At 54.0% G+C, this 24,550-nt stretch overlaps 1 protein-coding gene across 8 annotated transcripts in view; it reads left to right on the top strand.

Annotated features, from left to right (window-relative positions):
- The first annotated feature begins 266 nt into the window (after positions 1 to 266).
- Positions 267 to 24,550, top strand: part of TBX5 (T-box transcription factor 5) — a 47,982-nt gene continuing 23,698 nt past the window's right edge. The window contains exons 1-8 of one of the 8 annotated variants that reach the window (XM_060612394.3): positions 1,424 to 1,870; positions 2,475 to 2,632; positions 4,333 to 4,517; positions 6,200 to 6,294; positions 8,458 to 8,577; positions 9,366 to 9,513; positions 13,033 to 13,185; positions 21,149 to 21,240. In XM_060612394.3, coding sequence (XP_060468377.1) covers positions 4,371 to 4,517; positions 6,200 to 6,294; positions 8,458 to 8,577; positions 9,366 to 9,513; positions 13,033 to 13,185; positions 21,149 to 21,240 — 755 coding nt within the window. In that variant the 5' untranslated portion in view covers positions 1,424 to 1,870; positions 2,475 to 2,632; positions 4,333 to 4,370. The other 7 variants (XM_060612395.3, XM_060612396.3, XM_081790695.1 and 4 more) reach the window with 7 other exon arrangements.

Here is a 24,550-nt window from a genome sequence, read left to right as displayed (position 1 = left end):
TAGGCGAAGACGGACAGAAATTAACCTCCCGCCGCTGCCCCCCAGTCGAGCGTGACAGCGCGCGCGGGCCGGTTGCGTGACTCGTGACGTCTCCAAGTCCTATAGGTGCAGCGGCTGGTGAGATAGTCCGTATCGCCTGGTTGCCTCTTTATTTTATTGGGGTATGCCTGGTAATAAATAGTAATATTTAATTTGTCGAAGACCACAAACCAGCCTCGAGCTGGGAGGTACCTAGTACTCTTGACAGACGCTGGAAGAAGGCTTGGCCTAAAAGGGGTCTCTTTTGGGGGTCCTTTGCAAAGTCTTCACCTGAACCCCCCCACTCCCCAGCAAGGCGCCACTGCTGGCTTCTGCGCTGGAAAGAAGAGGTGGGATTTTTGGAGGTGAGTGTCCCCTTGGACAGCTATGGGGGGGGGGTAGTTTTCTCTCAGCACCTGACCTGCCTACGGCCCCCTGCCTTCTCGCCCCAACTCAGCCCTGCTGAACCCCCCTCCCAGAGATGCTGTTTTTCACCGTGGAAATGAGAATGCACTCTTTGCATTTTGCCTTGGAGTGTCACCTGGCAAGAACAGATTCCCTTTGGAGGTCTCCAAATCCCAGTTTCTCTTGGTGGCCACTAGGCAGTTACTTGGGGGAGTTCAGATTTGCCCTCCCGGGAGGGGCCTCCGAATTATTTATGGGAAATTCTTTTATCCGCAAATCTCTGAGAATTTAAAGGGATTGGAGAGGTCTTTCTATATTTCCCCTTCCTTTTGCCAGAGATGCGGAGATTTAGGCTCATCCTGAAACCACGTTTGTTTTCCATCTTTGGCCAGGGGTCCCCTCCTTAGCAAGCCCAAAGTCCTCTGAGCTGACATTTTGGAAGGGTGAGGGTGTGTTCATAAATAAATAAACCGCCTTGGTGAAAGGTTGTTTGCAAACAAACCTGGAAGGCGGAGTGAGAACCGTAGCAAATGCTGGGCTTGGTCCTTCTCTCCCCCCCACCCAACCCCTTGTAGCCCCACTTTTAGGGATGGACAGTCCACTTTGTAATTTGGCAACGATGTGTTACACCCAGATGGCCGCTGATCTCTTCAGGGCATTTCTCCCCTCTGGGTGCCTCTCCCCAGACCTTGGCCTGCAGGCCCAAGTCTCGAACCAGAGCCCCAGAAAAGAATAAGGCGAGGGGGTACAGGAGACGAGGGTGGGAAACTAAGGGAACCCTGACATTTATTCGGAGCCTCAATGGTTGGTGCTCCAGACTGGGTCTGCTCAGGCTAAGACCTGCTCGCTGTGTTTACGCTTCTATTGACCTCTTCAACCCTCAAAATAATACATTTCAGAGACGGGGAGGGCAGGGAGAGGGGCCCAGTGGAGATGAAAACCCCAGCCAGTCTCCAATGACTGTTTGATTATTTTAATAAAACTGGGTACTGCCGCGTACATCTCCAGCCCGGGAGGTCTGGTGGCCCCGGGGGTGGGAGCCCCAGGCAATTTCTTGGCATCTTTGATCTCAGTCCCCATCCCCAATGCACCTTCACCCTGCCTTCACCCTGGAGTCGCTGAGAGCCCGGGTGGTGAGTGGGGAGGGGGAGAGATGTCAGGGCGGCCGTCGGCGGCCAGCCGGGCCAGGCGGGGTCACGCAGCTCTGTCTTGAGGTCAGCGTTGGAGGGAGAACGCGGGCCAGGCTTCAGAGGAGGCGCAAGGCGTGTGTGTGTGTGTGTGTGTGTGTGTGTGTGTGTGTGCAGCGTAGCGCGTTCAGACTCCGTTCTCTGCACAGCCGTGTCACCGAGATTACTTCCCGGGCAGAAGCCGACCGGGTTTGCGATGATTTGTGCAGGATTTTTTTGCAGCCACCGAGCCGAGCTCAGAGAAGCAGAGATGGATGGAGGTTGGGAAGGGGGTGGAGAGGAGGGGTGATCTCGAGGTCTGGGTTTGAGACTAGTGCTGTGATTTGAGTGTTCGGGAAATCTAGTGGAAAAGGTGGTTGGGGGAGGGAGTGGGAAGAGAGAGGGAGGGAGGGAGGGAGAGAGAGAGAGAGGGTGGGGGGGGCGGGAAAGAGGCAGAGGCAGGCTGCATGCAATGGGAGCTAGTTGGAGAGGCAATTTCAGTACTTTGTAAGCATCAAGGCAGCCCAACGTCACTGAGCTCAGCTGAGTCGGCTTGTATTTCTGAGAGAGAGAGAGAGGGAGAGAGGCCCTTTTTCTTTGGATTCCAGAACTTTAACCCTGAAAGCGGCGCTCAGAAAGGACCTTGGCCATTCCCAACTTCCCAGCTCCCTCCGGTCTCCCAACTCTCCCTCCCGAGGGGTGCAAGTGAGCAGGGGGCCCTGAGGTTCTACCCTCGGGGGTGCTCCCGGAGGCTGCCGCTTGCGTTCCCTGGAGCCCTTCTGGCGCCGGACAACTTGGAAGTCTTTAGGGAGAGCGAGCGAGCGCAAAGCGGAGGAGGTGTGTGTTGGAGGTGGGCAGGCTCCAGCGGTGGCCGATCCTTTGTAGGCAGCGGTAGCCGCTAGTCTGGGCGAGCCGTCCCCGGCACAGACCCCCACCCCCCACCCCCCACCCGGAGCCACCATGCCCGCGCCCCCGCCTCGCCGCCAGCTTCCCTGCTAGGAGCAAGAAGGGATGTGGTGAATGCACCGGCTTCACCGAGCGAGGTAACCGTCCCTGCAGATGGCCCGGGAGGCTCGGGAGGGAGCCCGCCGGCCGAGCGGGCTCCGGGAGGCGCGAAACGGCGGCGGGACTCCGGCCCCGCCCGGGACTGCGCCGAGCCCGGCGTTGCGGGGGATGTGGCGCGGCCCGGAGCTCCCCGGCGCGTGGAGCCAGGCGGGGAGGCGCGCGGCCCGGCGAGCGGCGGGGAGGTTTGCAGGACGCGCGGCCTGGTTCTGTCACAGCGCATCTAGCTTGCCTCCGCCAGCCCCGAGCTGCCGCCGACCGCGACCGGGGCGCGCGAGGGGACGGTCCCCGCGGCCCCCGGCGGAAAGCAGCGCACGTGGGCGACGCCAGCCCCGCGTTCTTTTGTTGCCAGCCGGCCGCGGGGCTCCCATCACCGCCTCGCCCAAGCCCCAAGGGTGTGGTGAGGGGAGCTGCCGGGGAGTCGGGCCTCGCGAGCCGTCCTCGTCGGCCCCACTCCGGGTCTCGGCCACCGCAGACCTGGGTGGGACCCAGCCTTTCGCTTCAGCGGCTGGAAGCTTTGGGGGGGGGGGCATCCTTGGCGCCCCCTTCCCAGTGCAGCCGGGTGTGGGGGGAGGAGATCCCTACTTGGAAACGTGGAGGAGATTGGAAAGCGATCAGAGCGGGGAGGCAGGCTCATCCGGGCTTGAACAGTTCTGCAGCTGTTCCTTTACGTGCTTGCAACCCCGGCCCATTCTCCCCGTTGCGTCGGACCTCCGAGTTGGATCCAGCGCCTGCCGCGCAGAATTTGTCCGGGACCCGTTTTGTCCTCCTCGGCCGGAGCTTGGGCCTGCACTTTCAGCGAGCCAGGCCCGGCTGAAGCTCGGAGAAACTCCCCTCGGCCTGGCCGCTCGTCAAAATGCCCGTCCGGGGCTGGAGAGCCGGGAAAGCCTGGAGATCGCGCAGCCCCGGCGGCCTGCAGAGCGCTGGCCTGCCGCGCCCAGCAGCGCTCCTGCCTCCCCACTGCTGTGCGACCGCTCTCCTGCCTTTTCCGTTTGGCTACTTTTAATTTTTACCGTTGCTGAAAGTGGGGGGAAAGGGGAGGACTCTTACTGTTAAGGGACTTTTCATTTTAAGGCCTGTAACTGATAAAGGATGAACGCGAATTCTCCTTGGGGCTGGGTCTCTTGATCTGCGTATCTTTCCCCCTCTAGGTTCTTGGTTTTGCAAGAGGCGGGTTACTGTAGACGTTTTGCCTGCTGCAGGAGAATATGCCTCCTGTGACTTTTAATACACAGAGCCGTGATGTCCTTCTGTAAGTCTGACGGAGAAAAACAGTTCTCCAAAGGACACTAGGTTTTTGTTTTGTTTTTGGTTCGTGCCCAATGGCTTCCAAAAATACCCAGGCCTTATCTTTATTGGCCCTTCCAGAAGTCCAGACAAATTTGACGGGCAGCTGGCTTATCGTGGGGGAGCCTGCGCAGGGGAGATGCGAGCCTCGCCGCCTCCTCTCAGCCTGACCCGGGTCTTTTGCAAGAGGTTGTGCGTGGTCATAGAGTAATAACAACGATAATAATAACGGGATTTTCCACAGCCTCCTTCAGCTGAGAACCGAGGTGCTGGTAGCTGGACACTGGGGCCCAGCTGCGCCCTCCTGTCACTAGAATTGTACCTCCAACCTCTCTCTCTCTCTCTCTCTCTCTCTCATTCTCTCTCTCTCTCTCTCTGTGTTTCCTGGCCTCAGAGCAGGACCCTGCTCGGGCACAGGGCGCCAGGCACACCATGGCCGACGCAGACGAGGGCTTTGGCCTGGCACACACTCCCCTGGAACCTGATTCGAAGGATCTACCCTGTGACTCAAAGCCCGAGAGCACGCTAGGGGCCCCCAACAAGTCTCCGTCATCCCCGCAGGCCGCCTTCACCCAGCAGGTAAGAAGACAGCTAGCCTAGAAGCCCTTTGCAAAAACCAAAGGCCCTCCTGTGGGGGAGGGGAGGAGGGTGGATTGCCCGTTGCTCATAATTGTCCCCTTTTCCTTTTTATCTCCACTCATTCCACTTTCCTATGCCCTGCATCCCCCCCCCCCGCCATACCAGTATATTCCAATCCACTTTATTGTGACGATAATCTTTATGGCCAGAGGATTTTGGAAATACATTGAAGTTGTTATAGAGAAGCCTTCATTATCTGGCTATTTGGGGCCAGCTAACAATAGCCCAGATCATTCCTTTGCTGCTGCACTAGGTATAGGCTCAGCCCTGAGCACCTCATTAAGGGCTGGGTCAGCGGCTGCTTCAGGCCGGCGTGAGCGATGGCTTGACCCTTCTTCAGATCTTCCTTAGCCTTCGCCTCCGCCCGCCTTCCCCTAGCCGCCGCCCAGACCCTCGAGTTGCACTATTTGTCTTGGGCCGGGCTCTGGAGGGCTGGCTCGCTCTGGCCGGTGGAGGGGAGCGCCGGGCCGTGCCAAGAGGTTGCAGGGAGCCTCAGGCTCCCCTGGATGGAAGCTGGGCCATCCAGTTAGAGGGTGAGAGGCCTCCTAGGCCGCGTGCTCTGTGCCCTGTTCCCCCCAGCGCTCTGGGTGCTCCAGGCGGCCCCTGGAGCCCTCCCATAATTTTAAATAAGGTGTCAGTTGGTGCAAAGCGGGGTGACTTGGTCCGAAGAGATATTTGCACGTAGCTAAAGCCCTTCTTTGGGATTTCCATGGACGTCCTTCCTGCCTACCTCATTGACTCTCCTTTTTCCCCTTCCCGGCTCAGGAAAATGCGTGAATAGCTGTAGAGCACAGTGGGTACACGGTTTGGGGGACTTCGATTTTCTTTCCGGAAAAGCAAATCTGCTTATTAAGACACTTGCGGATGATTGCAAAACGAAGGTTTCGTCTAGAAATTTTTCTGCGTCGGTTCGGTAAAATAACTTCGAGCTGCATAGCGGAAACGTTAAACGGTTTCGGCTGCTCCCGTCATCAAAAAACAGCTCGAAGCGAATGAAGTTGGGTGTGAGAACCTAGGAGGTTTGTTAATAGAGGCGTCAGAGGATTAACTTTTTGGACCGTGGGAACCTCTTATACGATCTACACATTTTTCAGTTTACATTTTCTCTTACGGCCATATTTGCACCACCGCGAGACTCAACACGCATATATGCATTGTTTGCACGTCTGTGTGTTTGTGGGTGCCCATGGGGGTGGCTACGTGAGAATGTTCTGAGTGGGCCTTTTGAGGTGGAGTGTTTTTGTTTTTGCTTTTGTCTTTTAGTTGCCTCTTGGCTAAAAGGGTTTGCGATTGGCCCCAGTTTTTTTGGTTTTTTTGTTTTGGTTTTTTAAAGTCTGTTCTCATGGACGCACTAGCGGACCCTGATGGTTGGGGACTTTTCTCTAGCCTTGTGTTGGTGGCGTTAGGAGACAACAGGGCATCGTGGGGAGGTACACGGAGCTTGTACAGGGATTCCTGGGCAGGGCTGCTGGTGCTCCAGAGCTGGCTGGGTGCAGTTCTCAGCCTCAGAGCCCAGAGGCTCCGGAGGGAAGGAGAAGTCTGTGTTTGGGGGGCAGCTGGGGGGAAGGGAAGGCCCACTGCTCCTGGGGCCGGTCCGTGTGACTTTTCTCTCCTCTCTCTAGGGCATGGAAGGGATCAAGGTGTTTCTCCACGAAAGAGAACTGTGGCTGAAATTTCACGAAGTCGGCACAGAAATGATCATAACCAAGGCCGGAAGGTGAGCTGGCCACCTCTGCTGGGGTGGGTGGGGTGGGGGGCGCCTGGGCAACTTGTGGGGGAGACAAAGGAGGGAAGGTCTCGGAGATGCGAGAGACAGAGACGGGGGCAGAGAAAAGAGAGACCAGAGCAGAGCAGAGCAGAGAGAGAGAGAGAGAGAGAACGAATGTGTTTTGTTTGACCCGATTTTGGATAAAGATGCTTGGAGAATTCCTCCATTGACCTGCATGGCTGGTGGAGGAAACGCCTGTTGGATTCACCTCCGAAACAGGGCATTTCTCCCACCTCGTATAGGAGAAGAATCCAGAGCTTTGGGGGCCATACCAAGTGGACGGGTTGGTCGTGGGAGAAAGTGGGACGGGCAGGGAGAGAGAACGGGGAACCGGGGAGGTGCGGAGTCGGCACGGAGACGAGACCCGCTCTCAGCCTTGACTCCTGGCCCCCACCCTCCGTCCCACCCTCCCTGACCTTGGAGCGGCTCCAGAGTCCCACCCGATTGCCAAACTCCGAATCGCTGAATGTATTCGCTACCTCTTTCATTGTTTATAGAAAGCGGGAGAAGCCTTTGAAACTGAACCGGGGCTCGGCCGGGCTCTATATATACAGACACCGATAAACACGGCAGTTTGGCCAAGACACTCACCCCAGAGTTCCTCTTAAAAGCTCGCAGGGTTTTTTTTTTTTTTTTTTTGCTAGAAACGCTAAACTTCTGGGGGAAGCTATTTGGAGGGTCATGCAACTCTGTATCCCAGGGGCGACTGTGTGTGCACGAGCCCGGGCCTGGGGACGTCCTCACCACAGGCCTCCCGGTGCCGCAGGGGCCCTCCGTGTCCCAAGGGCAGAAAGTCCGGAGTCAGCCCCGGACAGGCTCGTGAAGCCGGCCACCGAGTGTGTGAAGGGGGGGAGGGGGGAGCCGCCTCACCAGACGCCCCCGGTTCTCCAGCCCGAGCCTCCCGCAATAAACTGACAACAGTGACATTTATTATTATTTGAAATTAAACAACGTTTGCTCCCCCGCTCGGCCTGAGTGAACCAGGAGGCGCGTTCTGTTTACACTGAAGAACTGAGTTCTTCTTCCCAATCTGTTCTGGAAGGAAAGACACGGCCGGGCCCCCTCTCCCCCTCAGCCTGAGCTGAGGGGATTTAACTATAAAAGGCCTGGGAAGCCTCCCTCGAGCTTGCCTGCAGGCGCGGAGCTCAGGCAGATAAACACCACCAGGCTTCGGCTCCAAGGCCTCCCTTCACTCACCCCTTCCTGCCATCCCTGGGTGAGCCAGGATCCAGCAGCCCGTCCTTCTGCCCCGGCCAGCCTCGAACCCGCCTTCTGGCTTTCTGGGGAGCGCTCCATCCCCCTCCGCGGGAGGGCTGGGAAACTGGAGCCCGCCCGTGCGCGCTGAGGGGAGCGGGGGCACAGCGCCTTGCAGACCCCCGAAGCACCCGCCTGCCCCTGAGCCCATCCTGGTTCAGGCCCCGGTGTCTCCAAAACCAAACCCGGATGGGTTTTGAGTTTCTTTGCCGGGGCCGGAGGGCTTAGACTCTCCCAGGAAGAGCACCAGGTGCCTTGGAGAAGTTGGGGGGCGGGGGAGGGGTGGGATTGAGGAATAAATGTCGGCTGGGGGCTCGTGGCAAGGTCACCAGTTGAGCTCTACGCTGGGGGTGGAGGACCGAAGCCCGGACAGAAGGTACACGGGTGCCCACGGGTGTGCACACACCTCGGTGCCCGCATGTGGGTGCATAGCGGCCAACGCACCTGCCTGCACGGAGGAGGCCAGCTTTTCGCCTAAGAAGGCTCCTTCTGCCCCTAGATAAAAAACCAGGTCTCTGGCTCTGAAAAGAGCATTTACAAAGAGCAGAGATGGAGGCCCTGGTTCTCTCTAGAAGCCCTCGCCTCCAGGTTTCTATTTTCCTCCCGGTTACAAATAATCACCAGCCTCCAGCTCACCTCTGGGCCTTCCTCCTCCCCAGAACTCGCAGGGAAACCCGGAGTGGATTTTGGCAGGAGCGGAGCGGGGGTCACTTCTCCCCTGAGCGCTTCTAAAACTGTAGCTTCTTCCATTAAAATGTGGGGACGCGCTCTTTAAAACGTTGGCATTAATTCTCTCTTTCTCTCTCTGTCTCTGTCTCTGTCTCTGACTTTCTGGGTCTCCCTCCTTGTCTCCCCTAGGCGGATGTTTCCCAGTTACAAAGTGAAGGTGACGGGCCTTAACCCCAAAACGAAATACATCCTCCTCATGGACATCGTGCCCGCGGATGACCACAGATACAAGTTCGCAGACAATAAATGGTAGGCCCCGGCGTGGGCAGTTGCGGGGGAGCAGGGAGGAAAGTGGGGGGAAAAAACCTTCTCCCCTCCCCCCGCACCGAAAGAAGCAACATCTTCTGAACTCCTACTGTGCCTTCGAGGCTCTTGCTGCTATCCCCACGCATCCTCCGGACCACCCCGAGAGAAAGAAACAGCAGCCCTTAGCCCCCATTTTATAGACAAGAAAACTGAGGCTCACGGGAGGTAAAGGGCTTGTTATCTGTTGCTGCAGCCGCGGGTTGTGGATTTTTCAAAAGGGTATTGTTTCCAAGCGCTGGAGGTATTTCTGGGGGCATAAAACCATTTACAGTCATTTTTTATGAGTTACCTGCTTTGAACATGCCTTTTTATGAAATTGCAAAGTCGGGCCGTGGTATTTGAGTCAAACAGGCAAGAGAGGAGAGGTCCATTCCTTGGGTGGATTGCTCCCCGTGGCTGCCCAGCGAACGGAGGCTCCAAGAGGAAGGCCCGTTTGAAAGCCCTCAAGGATTTTTCTTAGACTTTTTTTTTTTTTTTGTCCAGAGGCTTCCAGAACCCACCGATTGTTTGAGGGCCGCCAGGCTGCGGTGCCCCTGGTGCAGGGGAAGGAGCGAGGTGGAAGAAAAGAGAGCCGGGTGGGGGCTCGCCTGGCTGCAGGCGTTCTGGGCGCCTGGGCTTGTCGATGCCAGGGGAGGGTCAGGACATTTCCAGATCGTTCTCTTAGTCAGCTGCCCTCGCCAGCACCACGGGGCCGCTAAGTCTGGGTGGGTTTCCGCCCCATCTCGGTCTAGGTCTGTGACGGGCAAAGCAGAGCCCGCTATGCCGGGCCGCCTTTACGTGCACCCAGACTCGCCGGCCACTGGGGCACACTGGATGCGGCAGCTGGTCTCCTTCCAGAAACTCAAGCTCACCAACAACCACCTGGACCCATTCGGGCACGTAAGTACCAGGAGGGCTCCTCCGGTCCGCCCCTGCTCCCAGTCTCTCTCTGTCCGTCTGTGTGTCTCTCTTGTCCCCGCTTCTCTCCTCCCAGGGTTTCTCTCTCTTCTTGCCTCGTCACACTTCGAGCCTCTCCTTCCCTTGCTCCACTCCACCCGCCTGAGTCTTTTCCTCCAGGCTCCGGCCTTCCCTTCTCTTCCTTTTCCTCTGATTTCTCTCACCTTCTTCCCCTCTGGCTCCACCTCTCTCCTGCGCGGTCTTCTCTGTGGTCTGCTGTTCCTTGCTCTGGGACCACCTTTCCCGGGGAACTGGAGAACCGGGCTCTTGGGGAGAGGGGAGCGCGCACCCCTGGCCTGGCCCCCAGTCCCATCTGTGATTAGGGGTGGCGGTTCCGTTTCAGATCTTCCGAAAACACGGTCCCTCTAGCCCAGTGGGTACGCAGCACCCGCTGCCCAAAGGCTGGACCGTGGTGGGAGCCATAGATACCTTCCCTACTCGCTTCCAGATCTTGCCTTATTATTGAGACCTTCTGGCTGAGAGGGAGACCCCAGGCCACCTGCTCCCTCTTTTACGGATGGGGAAGCCAAGCTGCCAGAGACCAACCCTGATACCCTTTTAGCTGATACTTTAGGGTTTATGTTTATCCCCCCCCCCCCCCGACTTCTAGCCTTCCTCACCCCCAGTTCCCAGGATGGGCTGGGCACCAATTCCCACAGCAGGCACACCTAGACCAGGGTCCTAAACCTGGAGTCTGGTTGGAGAGAGCAGCCTTGGTGAACCCCCTGAATCTGCATGCAGGACATTGCATGTGCTGCCCCCCCTCCCCACCTTCCAAGAGAATTGTGTAGCTTTTAGTGGATTCTCTAGCTTTGAGTAGATTTCTCTTCACCAACGAAAAGCAAATGAAGAACAAAACGCCGATTTTGGGGGAAATGTCTCTAGGTCTTTTCATTGGCAATAATTAATCACCAAGACAGAACACGGTCTCCGGATTCAGTGTTCAAAACCCTTAGCTTGCTGATTCCACCATAAAATGGGCTGGTAGGTCTTAGGACACTTGACCCTCATGGCAGCCTAGAAATGAGGACAGAAATGTGGGAGGGATGGGGAGTTGCCCAAGGTCATGCAGCTTGTATGTGGGAGCAGAGATCTGAGGCTTGATCTAATTCCAAGGGTGGTCTCTGTCCTGCCATGTGGTCTCTTTAGGGAAAATCAACAAACACATGGTACCCAGTTGAGGGAGCTGGGTTTGCAAGGATTTGATCCAGAGGGGAGACGGTTTGGGAAGGTCCAAATGGGAGACTCTGGTCCCGTGGGGCCTTAGGGCTAAAACACTGAGCCCCCAGGGTCTGGGGTGGGGAGGGGACATTGAGTGCTTGCACCTCTGGCTGCTGGCCGCTGGGGAAGAGAGAAGGCAGGCCCATTCCCTTCCTGTGCGGTGGGAAGGAGCAGGGGGTGCAGAGGGGCGTCTCTAGACAAAACGCCCGGCCTCCTTTCCGTTTCAACCAGGCAGTTTGCCCGCAGCGGCCCGTAGGCCGGAGCGTGCACTGCACAGAAATGCCGTGGAGCGTGCGTGGGCGGTCAGCCGGCCAGGGTGACGCGCACCTGCGGGCACCGGACCGAGACTTTAGCTTAAGCGCTGGGGAGAAGCGGGACGGTTTTGTAAGCGTCCCGCGTGCTACTCCTGCCTGGCTGGCGGCCTCCCGCGGGCTGGGTGCGGGGGACCCTTTTGTGGGGGGTCTCCGTGGAACCTTGGTGCGCGGCTGCGGGACCGTGCTCCGGCCCCACGTGGGCGCCTAGCTTTTCCCCTGCGGTGCCTTCTGTGGTCGCGATGGGCTGGGCGCCCGGGGAAGGCTCGCAGCCCCGCAGCCAGGCTCCCGCACCCTGGAGCGTTTCTGGTCCTCCCGAGGGCACCGAAGAGGGAGGGTGCTCGGGGCTGCCCTGGACTGACCTTCGCAGCCCTCCCCCACCCCCCAACTCCGGACTTGGGGTCCAGAGCCGCCCTAATGAAATTAGGAGTCATTAGATCGCCCTCGCGCTGATGTCTCGACACTGTCCCCGGCCGTCAAAGCAATTTGGCTAAGCCGGGACGATGGCCGCGCCGGCCGGGGGCTGCGGCGGCGCGCGGGGCCCCGCTGCGTCTCTCTGTCGCCACGCCGCCCCAGCCCGGCGTCGCTATCGGCCAGGGAGGCGGCCGGACCGCGGCGGGCCGGAGATTAGAGCCGCGCGGCCCGGGGTCGGGGAGCCGCGGGGCCCCGGGTTCGCGCCCCTTCTCCGCTTCCCCTCCCCCTCTTCCGGGCGGGTCTCAAGGGTTGGCCCAAGGACCCTGCCCCAGGGTCATCAACGCAAATAATCCAAGACACCGGGACAGCCTCGGGCCGCTCCAGTTGGCTGTCCTGGGGAGAAAGCAGGCCCGAGTTCCATCCAGCCCGTGGAGCGCAGCGATCGCCCTGATGCGTGTTGGCTTTCACAGCCTCCCGAAATCATCAAAAACCCGGCGTCCTCAAAGCAGCCAGGCCGGTTTTCCAAGTAAAGATGCTCATCTCCTAGGAATAGCCCTGTTCCAGCAGAGCCCCCCCCCCCCCCTCCCCGCCATACTGACTATAGTAGCTGGATTCTCGGTACAGCTACCGCGGTAAGACCCTGTGTGCCCCCCCTCCCCGGGGGCGTTCCCCAAACACGAAGAAGGTAGAAAGGAAGGAGAAAGAGCGCATTCCCCCCAAAAAGCAGATGCAGCCGTTCTGTGTCCCGCCAAATCTGGAGATCAGGCTCTCGTGGATCCTGAAATGTTGCTGACCTTATAGAAAGGGAACCTGGAAGGAAGCAGGCCCTCCTCTGCTGGGGGGTGAGATGGGAGGGGGGTGACAAGGAGATGCTTCCTCCCCCCAATCTCGCCATCCGTGGAGGTCCCCCACCCCCAGTTCCATTATCCTCTTTTTTTTTTTTCATTGATGCTCCTTTGCACAGTCTGCAAACAAAAGGTGATTTTTATTCCAGTTCTGCAAACTGCTTGGTCTCTTCTTTTTCCATCTCTCGCAGGTTTATGGGGGGTGGGGCAGGGCGGAGGATGTTTGTTTGTTTGTGTCTTCTCCCCTTTCACTCCAAAATTGATGCTTAGACATCTCCCCCCACCCCCGCCCCAACTCCAGGCACAAGTTCCCTGCTCCTGACTTGCTTTCCTCCCATTTGGGTGGGGGGGGGGGGGGAAGTACCTTATGCAGGAGTTAATTTATTAAGCAAACTTTATTAAGAATTCTGATTTACTGCCGTGTGTGCTTTGGGTAGATTCCTGGAATGTTACCGGGGCTTTTTTGGTTGGAAATTGTCATTTTTGAAATGTTTCTTTTTAATGAAATCACTGACCCCTTTTCAAAACAGGAGGGAAAAAATCAGACATTTTTTTTTTTTTTTTGAGAGCCTGTACAAGGAGGCGAATTTTAGGGGTGGAAAGTGGGGTTTTATCTGGAAACAAAGGGGTTTTGATTGTTCTTACAATTTCGTTTTCTTTATGATTTTTAGATTATTCTAAATTCCATGCACAAATACCAGCCCAGATTACACATCGTGAAAGCAGATGAAAATAATGGATTTGGCTCAAAAAATACTGCGTTCTGCACCCACGTCTTTCCTGAGACTGCCTTTATTGCGGTGACTTCCTACCAGAACCACAAGGTAAGCTGAAACCTGGGAGCTAGCTCTGGGACTGTCTGTTCGTTTGCATGAAAACAATTGTGCAGGGGTCTCGTGCTGGAACCTTTAGACTTTAAAGGGATTCTTCGTTCCCTCGCTGCGGGCTGAGGCGGGACAAAGCTACAGATCGAGGACTGCAGCTGTTTGTACTATGTTCACGTGTTTTGTATCACTCTGTCTGTCTCTGTCTCTGTGTGTCTCACACACACACACACACACACACACACACACACACACACACCAGTCAGACACAAGTTTATCAAACTGCAGGTGCCCATGCGTCCAAATGCAACAAGAAAGCATCTCTCTGGACTCATGAAGTGATCACCAAGGAGAAAGGTCACTTTTGTACGTGGCTCCCTGCTCTTGGGTGGGGGCCCGGTGGTACCCTTCGTGGAGCTTTTTTTTTTTGGTGGTGGGGGAGGGTTGGGGGTCTCTCCTCCAGTCTGTCTTTTGGGTGCATTTCAACTTGAATTGGGACAAAGTTGCCAGTAGCCTTGGGCTTGGGTTTGCAAGATGCCTTCTCTAGTTAGGCAAGACCCTGCACAACCACCGCTTGGGGAGGGGAGGGATACCTTGTTTTCAGGAAGCCGGCTGCAGTGTGGTGTAGACAGGGAAGGGTGCACATGGGTCCTGTCAACGACAGACCCCACGCTGTTCAAAATCCAGGCCCCGATTCGGGTGTTTCCAAGCTGGACGATGATATGTGAACAGGGCACCCCATAACCGCAGGTTGGGGGAGTATCTTTTATTCTTTCCCAGGGGAAAGGGCTCGTCTTGACTTGTCTTGGGTCATTTCTGTTCTTTAGACACTTGAGTGCCTCTGGATTCGTTTTATTGGCCGGAGGGCAGGACTGAATGATTCTTAAACCTACTTATGAAAAGACATAGAATCTGGGGGGAGGGGGAGGCACTGTGGGGGTGCAGGTTGTTAGCATTAAGTAGTGGTTTAATTGGAGGACTGGCAAAGGGGAAATTAGCAGGTCCCATAGGGGATCAGTGAGGGCAGGTCCCTGGGGCAACACGAGGATATAGTAGATGGGGGCATGGTAATGTCCTCCCTCTCCACAGCTCCTGTCCCCACTTGCCAGGAAGGGTGGCAGGAAGTTACAGGGACTGGGAAGAGGTGGGAGAGGACAGGGCAGGGTGAAGGGTGGGTTTAGCACCCTAAAGCCTCCGGTCACCCCGGGAAGGTCAGTCCAGTACGTGCCGGGTGTCAGAAAGTGACCCCCCACTCGCCCCAGTGAAGCCAGGGCACTTACAAGATAGTAATCTCCAAATTCAGATTGTTAGTCACCAGGCCAAGCTGTGATGGATGGTCCCTTCTAGACCACAAGGCCTGCCTCGGGGCCCCAGGTCTTGAGAGAGCTTCCCTCCAGAAAGAAAACTCACTCTCCCCAAAGTGCAATGACTTTTTAAAGGGGAAGAAGGATTTTTTTCTGGGATCCAAGCCCCGACTCGTCAAACCAGCAAGAGCAAAAAACATTAAGGCCAAATACCCTGAAAATTGCAAAACTGTTTCAGGCTAATTTGAGTCTGGCTGTTAGAAACCTGTTTCCTCTATGGCTGCTGTCAATCTATGTTTAACTTTGCAGTGACAGTCACAGGGGAAAAAAATTGGAAAAAATAGTAGCAAGGACGTTCAGTCTCCCTCCCTCCCTCCCTCCCTCTCTCTCATACATATGCACATACAGCCATGTATTACACATACGTATCTACACACACACACACACACACACACACACACACACACACACACCTGACAGAGGGTCCAAAGATATATCAGATCTTCTTTTCTTTTCTTTCTTTCTTTTCCTCTAAGAAAGCCCAGGCTCCTACAGAAAGGACAGGAAGTGTTAGACTCACCCTGCTGGAGAGTAGGTCCTGGGGGGGGAGATCCCTAAGCTCTGCGTAGTTAGGATCTTAGGGCCCATCCAGCCTGGCTAGATCTGGGGAACATGAGCACACTCTTGTCTCTGTCCTTCTTTCCGTCTCTTTCTTTGCTTTATTGAGGCATAACCGCCCAACAATAAACTGCGATATATGAAGCATACAGTTTGGCCAATTTGACAGGTATGTTATACCCACAAGACTATCATCACGACCTCTTGTGAATCTACCTGACACGCTCAGGTTTCTGTTATTTCTTTCTTTCTTTTCTTTTCTTTTTTTTTAAGTCTGTTCATTTATATTGAGGGAGGGAGAGAGAGCATGAGGAGGGGAGGGGCAGAGAGAGAGAGGGAGAGAGAGAGAGAATCCCAAGCATGCACTGTGCTGACAGTGCGATGCAGGGCTCGAACTCACCAACTGAGATGATGACCCAAGCCGAAACCAAGAGTTGGATGCTGAACCGACTGAGCCACCCAGGCGCCCCCCCCTCCAATTTTTTTTTTTCCAGATTTCTGTTTTTAAAAAGGTATCTTCCCCGGTGAATATATTTAGTGATCCGTGCGCTTGAAGGAGTGTGTGCCCAACAGGGTGTGTACTTTGTGAGGTTTGAGCACAGTCTAGGGGATTGTGTATCTAAATGCTCATGGGTCTAAAAATGTGTGTCTCCAAATGTGAATCTGGATGGATAGGGTTCCCGTGTGGGAATTTAAAAAAAAAATTTTTTTTAAATGTTTATTTATTTTGGGAGCGGGGGGCACAGCATGAGTGGGAGAGGGGCAGAGAGAGAGGAGAGAGAATCCCAGGCAGGCCCCACCCTGTCAGCACAGAGCCCGATGTGGGCTGGAACTCGAGAAACCGTGAGATCATGACCTGAACCGAGATCAAGAGCTGGACAGTTAACCGGCTGAGCCACTCAGGTGCCCCTGGGTTTTGTTTTTTTTTTAATTGGTTGGGCCATAAAGGTTTTTGAGCCCACCTGACACCCAGAAGAGGGATTCCATCGGAGGGAACTTGCAGTCACTCTCTCCCATATGAGGTTTCCCCCACTTTTTAGTGGTAAGGTACCAAAGGCACTCATTTTTATCAGGAGGTAGTCTAAAGCAGTACATTTTTCCAGTCCAGTCCAGTCCAGGGCCCCTCCGGACGTTCCCTGCATGGATGTATGACGTGTGACTTGACTAAGAGGGCCAACCTGCGTGCGGTTTGTGGACTCTGTCTTGCTCCCTTAGGGTCCCACCTGGGCGAGGTGTTGAGACCCCCTGACTTCTTGGGCAGAAGCCACCTGAGCTGCCACTCATCGTTGCGTAAGGTTAAGGTGGGACTCTGGAGGCGGGCTGCCTGGGTTGAAGTCCATTTGATTGGGCATAGTTACTGGACTCAGTTTTCCTCCTCTGTACAATGGGGAGAACACAAGCATTGTTTTCATCACTGTGAGGACCAAACGAGATAATCCTCGGAAAATTCGTAGTGCTGAGCCTGGCAAAGAGTAAGCACGATTAGTGATGAAGTCACTGACTTACTGCCCAACCGATCTGTTTGCAACAGGGCAGCTCCTTCCAGAACACACGCTCGGAAACCCTTTGCCCTGCCCTGGCCACGTTAGGTTCCGAAAAACTGAGATTTTAAAGAAGTTCCTCTTACTGTGGTTGCACAACAGCTACAAACATTAGTCTTAGTGGTTGAGTCGGTTCATTCCCCGAACATGCCATCCATTCAAGGGCTCTTTGCCCCGCATTATGCTTTGGAAAAATGAACAAGGACAGAAAAGCCGTCCGCGTGATTAAATCGCCAGGACAGTTCGGGACACTGACGAGCCGCTGATTTTTGATGTCAACGGCCCGGTGCCTTCACGATGCCCTCTCTCTGCTTGGATGTGGGTACCAGGCGGAGGCAGGTGCGTGGCAGGGTTCACGCGTTGGGCTGCAGTCACGCACCCGCACGCCGCCGGGCTCCTAATGACAAGACGTATTCCCTCAGCCCAGCTGTGATCCCCAAGCTGGATTTGGGAGTTATTTCCCCAGATGGTTGACAGCTTGGAAAAGATATTTAAAAACTCGACTCGTCCAGAACGACGTTTGCTCTGTGAAACACGTTTTTGTAAGGTTTTCACTGAAGCTGTCAGCAGCGTCCAGAGCGATCCCTAGAAATATTTAGGTGTTAAAAAAAGGTCACGTGGGCATTTCATTTCTCTGCTCGCGCAACAATGGCTGTGTTTGCAAGCGGCCGTCCCCCCGATATTAACTTACCTCGCCATTAAGAGGCATTTTTTCTTCCTGCTTAAATCATTGTGTAAGGAGCCTGTATTTATGAGGTATGAGCTTTCTGGTTGGGACCAGGAAATGAACCCCTAATAGAGAGACATAATTAAGATTTTTGGCCCTCGCGAGGGTGTTTTTTTTTTTTTTTTTCAAAAGCAAGAATTCCCAACAATTATTCTCATTAATTTTTACAACCTCTGTCTCACTGGTCCGAGCTGGCATTTATATTTGTTTTTTTTTTCCCCACCGCCACCCCCCCTCCCCCGGATGTCCGGTTATATGCTGACTTTGGAGGGAAGTCAGTTTCAGTGGAGCCTTTTAGTGGAACTCAGACGTCTGACTCTATCAGCCTGTGTGCCCGTGAGTGAGCGAGCCACAGCACGCGGCGGTGTGTCAGGAAGGACGTATCCTAGAGGCGGTTGTACAGAACAAGGTGGACTTTGCCACCTTCAGCCAAGCTTGTAGGTTCACGTTTCTCCAGGGTGATAATTCTTAATAACCTACGGGCGTCTGGACTCAGTCTACAAAGCCAGATGTGTGTAAGATCAACCTACCTAGGGGTACGTGTAGCAGATTGTGTTTGTCCTATGCGATCATACTTTTGGAAGCTTAAAAACCTTTTGGTTTTTGGAAGCAGTAAACCTTTTGGTGAGGAGTGGTGTCAGGGAAAAAGATTTTTGCTGATAAAAGACTTCCTCCGCCCCTTGCCCCCCCCCCCCCGCCCCCCGCATAATAATTGTTTGTCCTGAGCGCTTGGAGGAACAGTGACATCATGGACCAGGCATTAATTCAGCCCCGATACCACACCCTGACTGTCTTCAATATTTCCAGAGACTGGCTTCAGTCACTTGAAGGCGGGGGGCGGATTGGGGGCGTGGAGTGCAGCAAGGATTCCCTCCCTCCCTTCTTAAATGATGGAATATTTACTTAGCATATCGAGAATCTCTCCCCCTCCTTTTATTTTTTTATTTTTTTTCATTTATTTAAAAAAAAATTTTTTTTTAACGTTTATTTATTTTTGAGACAGAGAGAGACAGAGCATGAACGGGGGAGAGGCAGAGAGAGAGGGAGACACAGAATCCGAAACAGGCTCCAGGCTCTGAGCTGTCAGCACAGAGCCCGACGCGGGGCTCGAACTCACGGACCGCGAGATCATGACTTGAGCCGAAGTCGGCCGCTTAACCGACTGAGCCACCCAGGCGCCCCTCTCCCCCTCCTTTAAAAAACAAAAACAAAAACGTGATTTATGGTCAGTTGGGTTGCATTTTATTGTGACACAGCCTGAGTGGGAAAAAAAAAAGCTCCAGGAGGGGATGGGTCTTTGGACTCCAAAACAGAAGTGGCTTCGGGAGTGCACATGTTAAAGACTGTTTTCCTAAGAGATTTTATAGACTTTTCTACTCGTTCTGAAGAGTCAAGTCAAGATCAGGAAGTTGTACGAATGGGCATGGTTTAAAAAAAAAAAAAATGAGGGGAGAAGGAATGTGTATACACATAAATACCCACACCTACTTTAAAAGTTTTAAAATAGATTTTGTTTTTATAAGAGAAGTTTTAGGTTTACAGCAAAGTTAAGTGGAAAGTATAGAGAGTTCCCATAGACCCCTTGCCCCCGACCCTTCCCAAAGGCTCCCTCACCATCAACATCCCCCACCAGAGTGAGACATTATTACAATCGATGAATGCACATTGACACATCGTAATCACCCGGAGTCTAATTTAGGGTTCACTTGTGGTGTCGTACATCCTGTGGGTTTGGACAAACATGTGAGGACGTGTGTCCGCCGTTAAGTATCACACAGAATAGTTTCACTAAATGTCCTCTGGGCTCTGCCTTTTCATCCGTCCCTCCCCACACAACTTCTGGCCACCATTGACCTTTGCCTTTCTAAAATGTCCTATGGTTGGATTCATATACCAGATCTTAAAAACGTTAATTTTATATGTTTGTTTTTTCATCGCAAACGCACACACATGTACACATACACAATATAGTGATTTCACGCTCATTATAGAGTCTTGGGGTGGGAAGGAAACCTTATAAAGCCATCTCTTCTGGAAAACAGAACATACCAGAATGCCTGCCCCCCCCCCCCCCCCCCGGATGTGCCACGGATGAATTATGGGTGCATTCACTAATTACTCCTGGTTTCTCAAAGAAACTTGCTCAGTTTCTCAAACAGTTTCTCAGTTTCTCTGCAGCTCTGCTACGGAGGGGTAGATGAGGTGTTTTTCGTGTGCACTTGGCATATGATGTGACCACAAAGAGAAAAAAGTGTTCTCGCTTTGATGATCTTTCCGTTCATCTATCAGGGAGAGAGTACAGAACCAATTTGTGTAAGTTCATCTCGAAAAGTGCCTCGTCTCCCCTCGCAACAAAGTGAGGGCGGGCCTTGGATTTAGAACTTTCTGTGGGTGCCAGCAGAGAGAATTTGATACAATAGTTTTCCTTTTATTGAATAGCTGGTGATTCTGGTTTGACGCGTAGAGAAGGTTACAAGTATAAAATAAACGTAAACAAGAAGTGCTTTGACTGAGATCACGATACTAAGCAGACCCGCGTGCCGTATAGATAGGGTACAATCATGATAACAAAGGTGAAGCTAGTGTCCCTGAATCTGCCCTGCTGGCTGTAACGGTGATTTGATGAGGGCGCCTGGGTGGCTCAGTCGGTTGAGCGGCCGACTTCAGCTCAGGTCATGATCTCGCAGTTCCTGAGTTTGAGCCCCGCGTCGGGCTCTGTGCTGACAGCTTGGAGCCTGGAGCCTGCTTCGGATTCTGTGTCTCCCTCTCTCTCTGCCCCTCCCCGCTCCTGCTCGCTCTCTCTCTCAAAGATAAACATAGGGGCGCATGGGTGCCTCAGTTAAGCATCTGATTTTGGCTCAGGTCATGATCTCACGGTTCTTGGGTTCGAACCCCGCTTTGGGCTCTGCGCTGACAGCTCAGAGCCCGGAGCCTGCTTCGGATTCTGTGTCTCCCTCTCCCGCTCGCACTCTGTCTCTCTATCTCAAAAACAAATCAAAACATTTTTTAAAAAGTAAACACATAAACATAAAAAAAGTCTCCTTTAAAAAAAAAAGGGATTTGATGCATAAACATGCGATTCACACACAGCTTTTAAGAAGTACTTCTAGCAAAGTCCATACGGTGGGACTGTTTCCCCTGTTCTGTTACTGAGTATTGTACATTACAACCGAAATTTCCAAGAACAGGGATCGTGCTTCTTTGTCTAGAAGATTGAAGGGGTTTGGAGCGGTCTGACAGGTATCATGTATGTTACCATTCTGTATTTTGGTATTGATTTAATTAGACACCGTCTTCTACCTGGGCTGGCTATAACCCTTGTCTGTGAAGCTGAATGAACCCGGCATGAGGCAGAACAGAATTTTGGAAGCAGCCGAGTTTTTCCAAACGGCGATCGCCGCCACGCTGCGGGGGGAGCGACACCGTGTCAACGCGCACAACTTTCCAGGCGGGGTCGGGGGGGGGGGGTCGGCGCACCGAGTGTCAGGGGCCTAGATCGTGTTTGGGGCACAACACGGCAGGATTAAAAAACAAACGCAGCTGGAGTGATGCGGGGTATGACTCCACTTAATGGGCAAACCGAAACCAGGTTTTTTCCCCTTTTCCAAGCGGTCTGATCTAGGACATTTTTCAAAGCCTCCTCTCGAATGAAGTGGTGGGTTCCGTTGACGTGACTGGCTTAATTTGCCGCCTTTGGTTGCCAGAGGCTGCGTTTCCAGCCATCAAGTGAAAACCCAAGTTTCTCCCTCCCTCTCTCTCTCTCCTTCCTTCAGATCACCCAATTAAAGATTGAGAATAATCCCTTCGCCAAAGGATTCCGGGGCAGTGACGACATGGACCTACACAGAATGTCAAGAATGCAAAGGTAAGAAGCTGGAATTCTGGGCTCCTTTGTCCCCACCCAGAAAAGGGAGAAGCGGCCACCCACGGCTTAAACCTTAAAGGATGGGACAGCCTGGGGGGAGGGGCGTGTGCCCCCTTGGGGGGCAGGACGGGGAGGAGGCACGAGGGAACTTGATGTTCTCCATCTGCCCTGGGGAGGGGGGGGGGACAAAAGCAAGAACTTTCTCTCCCCTCTTTCTTTGCTGTCGCCCACCTTCCCGTGAAGTCAGTCCTTTCTCTTTCTTCCCATAAGTCACAGCCGATGAATGATTTTCTTTTTGGCAACAGCTCTCCGTAAATGAAAGGGAAGTTAATGACTTGATTTCCTGGGGGTGAAATACAGACAAACCTGACACCATGTGGTGGTCCGGGGCACTGGGGGGATTGGAAGCTGGTGATAAAAATTGCTCGGTATTTTTACATATCCTGTGGTCACGGTCGCTGATATGATGAATAGAAGGGGCTATAGCAAATGTACATAGTGGGAATTTGGTCTGATTTGAAAGGGTTGTACAAGCCTTGCCAAGTCTCTCAAACGTTCTCTTACCTCATGATACGCTTCCAAAATAACTTACCATATGGCGAGAGAATTAGAAATACATCTTGATTCCTTTGACCAGGAAGGGGTTTCTGTCCCCGCCCGCCCCCCCCCCCCGCCCCCACCGCCGCACCCCTTCTGGTGGGTTTAGTGTTTCAAAATAAAATGAGGTCATTTAGGAAGTTTTTCCTTATCCTCTCTGGAAGACACGAGAAGGGTGAGTCAGGCAGATGGACAGACAAACCCATTCAAAGACACAGAAGGGATCTAAGAAAGGGAGAGGGAGAACCCGCAGCGCTGGGGTTTTCACGTGCGTTTGGAAATACGTGCCACAGAAACCGTGTTTAGCTGGTGGGGTTGCCTGCTGTGATTTTGCACGCTTTTAGAAAGTGAATAACACCGATACCTTCAGATGCGCACACGTCCACCCCGCTTTATCATTGGGGTCCTTCACGATCGCGGGGGTAGTGAGATTTTTTGTGGTTGTGGCTAAGAGAACCCAGTTCTTAAATTGTTAGAAAACGTTGGCGTCGAGTGTCTGCATTTTGGAAATTGGAGGTGGGTCAAGTCCACGGTCAGCGGAAAAGTTGACAGTAAGCACCGCATAAGGCCGGGAGGGGTCAACCTGTTTGTGGCCCTGGGCTCACAGCGCCAAGCTGTCGTTTGCACGGCGACCACACGCCCTCGCCATCCTGTCGGCTTCCTTTACGGCGTTGTAGTCTTTGATGGAGTCTCACCTCAGGCCTGCGGGTGAGGCTCTAGGCCGTGCAGGTAGGGACTGGATGCAAGCCACCCTGCTCCGGCCTGCACACCAGGGGTTTTTCCCTCACATCTCCCCTCCTTCCCACAAAGTCAAGAGCAGACGGGATGATGGACCGAAGGTGTTGCAAATCACCCCCTCACACGCACCCAGTCACCGGGTCCCGTCGATGCAGCCTTCTTAACATGTGTCCGAATTCACCCCCCCTTTCTCCTGCCAGGCTGTCGGTTCCAGCAGCCACAGCCTCCTGAGTTGTTTAGACCCTTCTAGGACATTCTCCAGGCAGCTGCCAAAGACATCTGTGTAAAACGCGAATCAGACGAGGTTACTCCACAGCCTAGAACACTCCCAGGCTTCCTGATGCCCTCAGGATGAGGTCGTCCAGACTCCTTGTGGAGGGCCACGCCCTTCCTGTCCGACCTGGCCACTCCTCCCTAGCTCTGTCCCCCTCCAGTGCCCTCGCTCTGTCTCAGTCATGCGGAAGGGGATGCTCGACACCTGTATTCTTCCCATTATTTTTGGCCCCTCGAACAGCACGTCTGGTCTGCCTCAGGCTTTCTCCCTTCCTCCCCACTTGACCCTCTCCCGCCCATCACTAGGTCTCCTTGGAGCTGCCCCTTCCTCCAAGAGGTGTCCCCTGGCCACAGACCGTGTATGTCTGTCCCCAGGACCCCTCACCGCTTTCCTGCGTCGGGCCAGGGCCCTGCGCTTTGGAAGCTGATGGGCTGGATGATAGACGTGAAAGGAGAGACAGGTGGGGAAGCACAGGTGTCTGAGAGCTTCACTGTCAGTGACCCCAGGGGACTCTGTCCTGAAGTTCTAAACACAGCTGGTTAGATATTTAGGCAGATGACTCTACTTTGGTCTGGGTTGGCTGTCCCTTTCGTCCCCCAGGTACTGCAGATTCGCCGAGGGGTCGTCCCAGGGTCCTTTTTGGGGAAGTACTTGCAGAAGAGGTGGGAAAGGGTGGCCCGTAGTCAGTAGGCACTCAGTAACTGACATGTTGGATCGGAACTCTCAGCCCAAGAACCGCGTGCGTCTTTGTGGGCGTGTTAGGAGCCGCACCGGGGAACCAGGCTGGGAGAGTGGACACGGTCATGGGCCCAGCACTGTGGACGTGGTCCCTGAGAAGGAGACAGAGTAGGGCAGAGCGGGTCCAACAGAAGGCTTTGGGAGTCAGACGAACCCGGGTTCGATCCTCGCTCTGCATTTATCAGCATGCGACCTCAGGCAAGTGACTTAACCTCGCAGAACCTCAGTGTCTTCATCTGCAAAATGGGTATAAACAAATACAGCTTCCATTTTCCAGGGTTCTTGTAAGTGCCATATGAGAGGCTGTCAACAGGGTACTTGGTTCTTAGTCCACGCTCGATATAACGTATCTGATTTGGGGGAAGACTCTCCGTTACTCCCAGTTTTGCCCTCGTTAAGCAGTTATTCTGGGCTGTGGTCCCATCTCCCAGTGACAAGTGGGGAAGATGGCTGTCCGGAGTCGGCTGTGATAATAGCCAGGCCGGAACGGCAGGCTCCCTGTTCGTCTTGTAATCCTGTTTCCTGTCCCCTGCACACCCGGTGACAGCTGGCTTGGGGTTGGGGGGGGGGGAAAGCAGGAGGAATGACATTTCCTCTAATTCCAGCAGTTGGAAGAAGGGAGAGGGCCGGACCTTGACTCACAGTTAGCCCGCATAAATATCGTCCGCGTTCGCTTAGCAAATGTCTGGGCACTCACCCCGCTGTCTCTTCTCACCCAGCTCTCGGTGTTTTTTGAAAACGCAGATGGTCTTAGTTGTTTTGCGACGTCCGTGTACGATTTCTAATTCCAGAAAGAAGACCGCTTACTATAAAAAAAATGGGAGAGCTGTGGGAAAAGCACAAAGAGGACGATACAATTATTTTACAATCCTGCCTTTTAGCAGGCTGATTAAAATAATGCCAAGGTTATTCTGCAAGGTTAATCTGCGGCTTAAACAACATCTTCCCCTAAAAACCAATTAT

The sequence above is a fragment of the Panthera onca genome, chromosome D3 (assembly GCF_046562875.1).
Source record: "Panthera onca isolate mPanOnc1 chromosome D3, mPanOnc1 haplotype 2, whole genome shotgun sequence".
NCBI lineage: Eukaryota > Metazoa > Chordata > Mammalia > Carnivora > Felidae > Panthera > Panthera onca.
This window is presented reverse-complemented; position numbering and strand designations above follow the sequence as displayed.